Raw genomic sequence first — 6,396 nt, 5'->3', positions numbered from 1 at the left:
TATAAGCCCAAACTATACCACTCGGGGACCTCTAGATAGGTTTTATTCACCCTCCACCCACCTCTTTAATAATTGACACAGATGTAGTATATACATCTGCAACACATTGGTTTGTGGGGTTGGGTGGTGAGCAGTAAATGGGACGGTTGGAAACAACAAAACAGGGGCCAGGTGGGAGTGACTTTTATTCCTTTCTGACTCTTGTTTCTTGAGCCCTTAGAGAGTCTGTATAGAAGACTTCTTCACAGTTGACTTACTGAATGAACCCCTATAATGTACAAAAGAGGAGGCAAAAAATGTTAGCACCATAGAAAAATTGATTCATTACATATTACGTTGTAAAATTAATTGGTGATCATAAAATGAAACACTAGCATTGATGACATGGTTTAAATGTGACTTATTCTGCCACCCCCAGAAAGTTCTAATATAGTTTTAATATTTGGTTTGTTGTTATTTTATTTTCATTAAGGACAAATCCTTTGAGTGTTCTGCATGTCCTTCATTTGTTGTTGAGTGAATAATATAGCAACCACAGCTAAGAACATAGGTTAGAGGAGACTCTATAGTTTTTCCCTAATTTGGTTTCATTTCTAGGGGCAGTGTGGTGTTTGACTATATTCTGCATGTTAGTCAGAGTCTTCTGATTGTTGATCTTTTAGGCAACATGAGGTAGAAGCTAAATCTAGATCATCTTTGCAGAAAGTTGAGCATACTGAAGGGTTTTGGTCCACATCTTGCTCTGAGCTGGATAAATATGATACATCCAGATCACGTTCTGCACTTTGGCATGAGGAAGATACATTTGGCTTCATGTTTTCTGATTGCAAGTCCTTTGATTTTTGACCTTTAGGTTCCACGTAACCTGGTTTGATCTCTCTTGTTTGTGCACTGTCTACTTGTGTATCTTTTTGTGTAACTCTGGATTGAATGTCTTGGTGGAGCTTATTTTGCCACTGACTGTTTTGAATTAGACCTTCTTGTAATTGTTGATCTAGGTTGAGTCTGGCCATGTTGTGCTGGATTTGGGCTTCTTGGTATAAAGCTCTCTGCCTTAGAGCTTCTTTCTCTGATAGATTTTGGGATCGCCAATTTAGGGAATTCTGCATTTCAAATTGCCATTCCTGTGCATTCCAATCTTTCTTTCTCCAGGCTTGAGTTACCCCGTCTTGTGATTGCTGGTGAAAAGGTTGCCATCCTGGAGTTTTCAGGTGTAAAGACTGCACATGTTGGGGTTGCCAGTCTTCGGATTCATGGATTTGTAATTTCCAATCATTGCATAGATTCTTTGGCACTTTCTTCTCTTGAGCTTTCTGTTCTTTCGCTTGTACATTTTTGGGTCTCTCTTTTGGGGACTGTTCCTCATCAGTTTGGTGAACTTTATCTTGTACCTTTGGGGGTTGCTGATGTTTACCTTTTTCACTTTGGGATTGTTGCTTTGCGGATTGCTCTTTTGGGGCCTGCTGGGCTTCAGCTTGCTGATCTGGATGTTGTTGCAAGCTTGGGGATTCCTTCTTTGAGGACTGCCAGCTTTTGCTTTGCTGGTCTAGGGATTTCTGCTTTGGGAATAACCAGTCTTTGATTTGCTGGTCTATAGATTTCCGCCTTGGGGATTTCTGGCCTTGGCTTTCCTGGTCTATGGATTTCCGTTTTGGGGATTTCTGGTGTTGCTCATCTAGTGATCTCCGTTTTGGGGATTGCAAGTCTTTGCTTTGTTCTAAGGAATGCCGCTTTGAAGATTTCTTGCTATGGAGCTTCTTATTGGATTTCCACTCTTGAGAGAGTAACATGACTTCTGACTTAATGTCTTGATATACAAAGTCTTTGATTTGCTGATCTGGAGACTGTGCATCTTGAGATGTTGGGGCTTTCACTGAAAGCTCTTGGGATGTTGTGTCTTTTGATGATGTATTTTGGGATAGCGTGTCTTGAGATAGTGTATATTGGGGTGTGGAGTCTTCAGTTGACATGTTTTGGGATGGCATATATTGGGATACTAGGACATGGGACTCTACGACATGAAATGTTGGGCCTCGGTATAGCAAGGCTTGTACTGGTAGTCTTTGGGATAGTATATCTTTGAAAAACAAAGCTTGTGCTGTAGGGACAAGGGGCCCTTCAAATACCTTGGCTTGGGCTTCTTGGAGTCGAACTGGCAGGGAATGAGATGGCCAGTCTTTAAAAAACAAAGCTTGTGCTGTAGGGACAAGGGGCCCTTCAACTACTTTGGCTTGGGCTTCTTGTACTTGAATTGACAGTGAATGGCATGGCCAGTCTTTGAAAAACAAAACTTGTGCTGTAGGGACAAGAGGCCCTTCTTTTTTTAACATGTGACTTTCTGAGACTCGATAATTCAGGGTATAAGATGGTAAGTCTTGGAAAAGCAAAACTTGGGTTGTGGAAACAAGGGGCCCTTCAGTTACCAGAGCTTGGTATTTTGGGACTTGATATGGCAAAGCATGGGATGACAAATCTTTGGAAAACAAAACTTGCATAGTGGGAACCAGGGGTCCTTCAGTTACTTGGGCTTGGGATTCATGGATTCGAACTGGTAGGTGATGGACTGGCATATCTTGGATAAACAAAACTTTAGAAGGGACAAGGGGCCCTTTACTTTTTAGGGCTTGGGATTCTAGAAATTGAGATGGCAGGGCATAGGATGGCAAGTCTTGGAGTTGTAAAGCATGGAGTTTTGGGAAATAAGACTGTACAGAAAGGGGTGGAAAAACTTGTAGTGGCAAAGTTTGGGCCTGAAGCAATCGAATTTGCATTTTAGGGGTTTGTACCATAGCAGGCTGTAGGTCTTCAGCTTCCAGATGTTCAGTTGTACAGCATGGTTGACTTTGCATATTATTTTCCAATGACTTTTTCTCTAATATGGGAGGCAGAGGTGGCGATGCGTTTTCTTGGTGTTCATCTGGTACAAGTACAGGAGGTGTGTTGTCAATTTCACTACCTTTGCTCTCTGGTTGTGGTTTGGGTAGAGAGGCTAATGGACTTCCAGAGACTCTTAACTTGAAGAAAGCATAGCCTCCAAAGAAAAAAGCATGTGGGGTTGTTGTTGCAGTGTCATTACTGGAAGACTCTTCTTGAAGTTCAAATTGTAATCTGGTGTTTGCTTCTTGGGAAGGTAGCTGATTATTTTGAGTAGCATCCGAAGGCAAGAAAAACACAATCTATAAAACCAAGGAGGAGGGAGGAAACATTAATATGACAAACTTATCTTTAGTATTCTTTTACTCTTGCATTCCTAAATTATTTTTCATCTGTTCCTATAGAAAGTATATTTAATAACATCTGCATTGGAAAAGAAAAACTTGGGTGGGAACAAGGGCCTCCCTTCAGTTACCAGAGCTTGGATTTTTGGGACTTGATACGTCAGGACATGGGATGGCAAGTCTTGGAAGAAACAGAACTTGCAGAGTGAGGACAAGGGGCTCTTGAGTTATTGGATGCTACAGAAAACAAATATTACTTATTCCCTTACCTCTAACTCCTTGGTCTTATTTTGAACAATTTATCACCCTTTAATATCTAAAATATTCAGTTGTTGTTGTTGTTAGGTGCTATCAAGTTGGTACCAACTCATAGTGACCTTATGCACAACAGAAAGAAACACTGCCCAGTACTGGGCCAATCTCACAATTGTTGCCACCCTTGAGTCCATTGATGCTGCCACTTTGCCAATCCATCTCATGGGGGTCTTCTTTTTCTCTAATCATCCAACTTACCAAACACGATATCCTTCTCCACTGACTGGTCCCACCTGACAATATGGCTGGAGAATGACAGATGAAGCTTGGCCATCCTGGCCTTCAAGGAGCACTCTGGCTGCACTTCTTCCTAAACAGATCTGCTTGTTCTTTTGGCAGCCCATGGTACTTTCAATATTCTCCTCCAACACCATAACTCAAATGCATCGATTCTTCTACAGTCTTCCTTATTCACTCTCCAGCTTTCACATGTATATGAAGTTAATGAAAATATCATGGCTTGGGTCAGGTTCACCTTAGTCCTCAAGCTGACATTTTTGCTCTTCAACACTTTAAAAAGGTCTTGTGTAGCAGATTTGCCTAATGCAATACGTCGTTTGATTTCTTGACTGCTGCTTCCATGAGTGTTGATAGTTGATCCAAGAAGAATGAAGTCCTTGACAACTTCAATCTTTTCTCCGTTGATAAGAATGTTGTTTATTGGACCAGTGGTGAGGATTTGTGTTTTTTTTACATTGAGATGCGATCTATACTGAAGGCTGTGGTCTTTGATCTTAATTAGTAAGTGTTTTAAGTCCTCTTCCCTTTCAGCAAGCAAGGTTGTATCATCTGCATATCGCAGGTTGTTAATGAGTCTTGTTTTTGTTCATCTAAACCAGCTTCTCGAATTATTTGCTTAGCATACAGGTTGAATAAGTATGGTGAAAGAATAACAACTCTATTGCACAAATTTCTTAATTTTAAACCATGTTACATTAGAACAACTGCCTCTTGGTTCATGTACAGATCCCTCATGAGCACAATTAAGTGTTCCAGAATACTCATTCTTTGCATTGTTGTCCATAACTTGCCATGATCCACAAAATCGAAAGCCTTTGTGTAGTCAATAAAGCACAGCTATACATTTTTCAAGTATTCTCTGCTTTTAGCCAAGATCCATCGGACATCAGCAATGATATCCCTAGTTCCCTGTCCTCTTCTGAATCTGGCTTGAACCTCTGGAAGTTCTTTGATTTATGTTCTATGTTTACAGCTGTTTCTGTATTACCTTTAGTAAAACTTACTCTCATGGGATATCAAAGATATTGTCTGATGATTTCTGCATTCCTTTGGGTATCCTCTCTTTGGAATGGGCACAAATATGGTTCTATCCCAATCAGTTGTCCAAATAACTGTCTTCTAAATTTCTTGGCATAGATGAGTGAATTCCTCCAGTGTTGCCTCACTTGCTTAAAGGATTTCAAATTTTATTCCTTCAATTCCTGGTGTCTTGTTCTTTGCCAATTCCTTCAATGCACCTAGGACTTCTTCCTTCAGTATCATTGGCTCTAGATCATATGCTACCTCTTGAAACGTTTGAACATCAACCATTTCTTTTTGGTACAGTGACTCTGTGTATTCCTTCCATTTCTTTTTGTGTGCGTATGTGTGTGTGTGTGAATTATGTTATAGTTTACATGGGAGAACACAGTTTTACATTCATCCTATCATATATTGTTTAATTGCCATGGTTACAATCCCCTCCATGCATCACCAACCAACCAAATGATATACCCTGCAAGCCTGTCCCCGGTTGTTAACACACAGACTCTCTCCCCTCTGGGTCTAGAGTTCCCAGCTGCTCTATCTCTCCACATCGTTGTATCTGCCTCTATCTCTGGTGTCACTGTTTCTCTAGGTAGGGTCCCATACTCTGCTCTTCTCCTTTGATGGTCCCATGAACCTCTGCTACTGGACTGTAAAGTCAATCACTCCCCTCCTATTGCTACAAAATGTCTGCCTTTAAATTTCCAACCCTCACAGTCAGTCCTGATAGCAATTATTCACTATTGTACCACAAGAGACCTATCCCCATTTCCTTCGATCAGCCCCACCCAGACATATTGGATACTACTCAGTGGATATTCTGCCTTCCTCTGTGCCCTCTGGATCTAGGCTCCCTCTTCAAAGCTTGTAAGCCAGTCACTTCTTGCCTTCGTAGCTCCCCCACCCCCATTTTGGGTAGCTAATGTCCAAGTTGCCCATGCGTGTCTACTCTGTGTATTGAGAGGGTGGGAATGATCCTCGCTATAAACATCTATTCTGTCTTTTGAGCTAGTGCATACAAAGGTGTAGGCCAAGTTCATCAAATTTTATCAGATTACTCTTTTTTTTCCTCTTCTTTCTTCTTCTACTTGAGCTCTGATCTTCCAGTCATTGAAGCTAGGTCAAGTGGGACTGTAGTCCTCTGTGGCTATGTCACTGATTCTATGCCCAAGATTACCCAGGTCTTGCCACAATGCTGGCCAACCAGGTCCCCACGGGGTTCACAGGAGTCTATTGAACATTGTAAGGCTTGGCTCGCAGATTCATTGCTGTTGTTCCCTCACATCACCTTATTGGTGATGAACGTGGTCACCAATCAGAGCACATGTCTGCTTGTGTATTCCCACAAGGGGGTTTGCCCCGAGGGGACCCGACCACTTGTTTTGATGTCTTCTGGGCAAGCAACTTGCTTGTTCTTGTAGTAATCAGTTGGACTGCCATCATTGTTTTGTATTTTTTCTGTCAGTCTTTCTTTCAAAAAGTATCTTCTGCTCTCTAGCCTCTCCAAGCTGGTCTACTTGTCCTTTTAAGTTGAAATTTCCTACCTCAGAGGATGGGGTACAGGATTCCACCTATGGTCTTATGTAATGCAGAGGCT

General features: G+C 41.5%; 1 protein-coding gene across 1 annotated transcript in view; it reads right to left on the bottom strand.

The window, feature by feature from the left end:
• Window positions 1-629: 629 nt before the first annotated feature.
• The window catches only part of MS4A14 (membrane-spanning 4-domains, subfamily A, member 14), a 37,722-nt gene continuing 31,955 nt past the window's right edge, over window positions 630-6,396 (bottom strand). The window contains exon 6 of the mRNA XM_006875034.1: window positions 630-3,176. Coding sequence (XP_006875096.1) covers window positions 630-3,176 — 2,547 coding nt within the window. The remainder of the gene's footprint in view (window positions 3,177-6,396) is intronic.

Source organism: Chrysochloris asiatica, unplaced genomic scaffold (genome assembly GCF_000296735.1).
Source record: "Chrysochloris asiatica unplaced genomic scaffold, ChrAsi1.0 scaffold00310, whole genome shotgun sequence".
NCBI lineage: Eukaryota > Metazoa > Chordata > Mammalia > Afrosoricida > Chrysochloridae > Chrysochloris > Chrysochloris asiatica.
The sequence above is the reverse complement of the archived record's forward strand: the minus strand, read 5'-3'. Positions and strand labels throughout refer to the sequence as shown.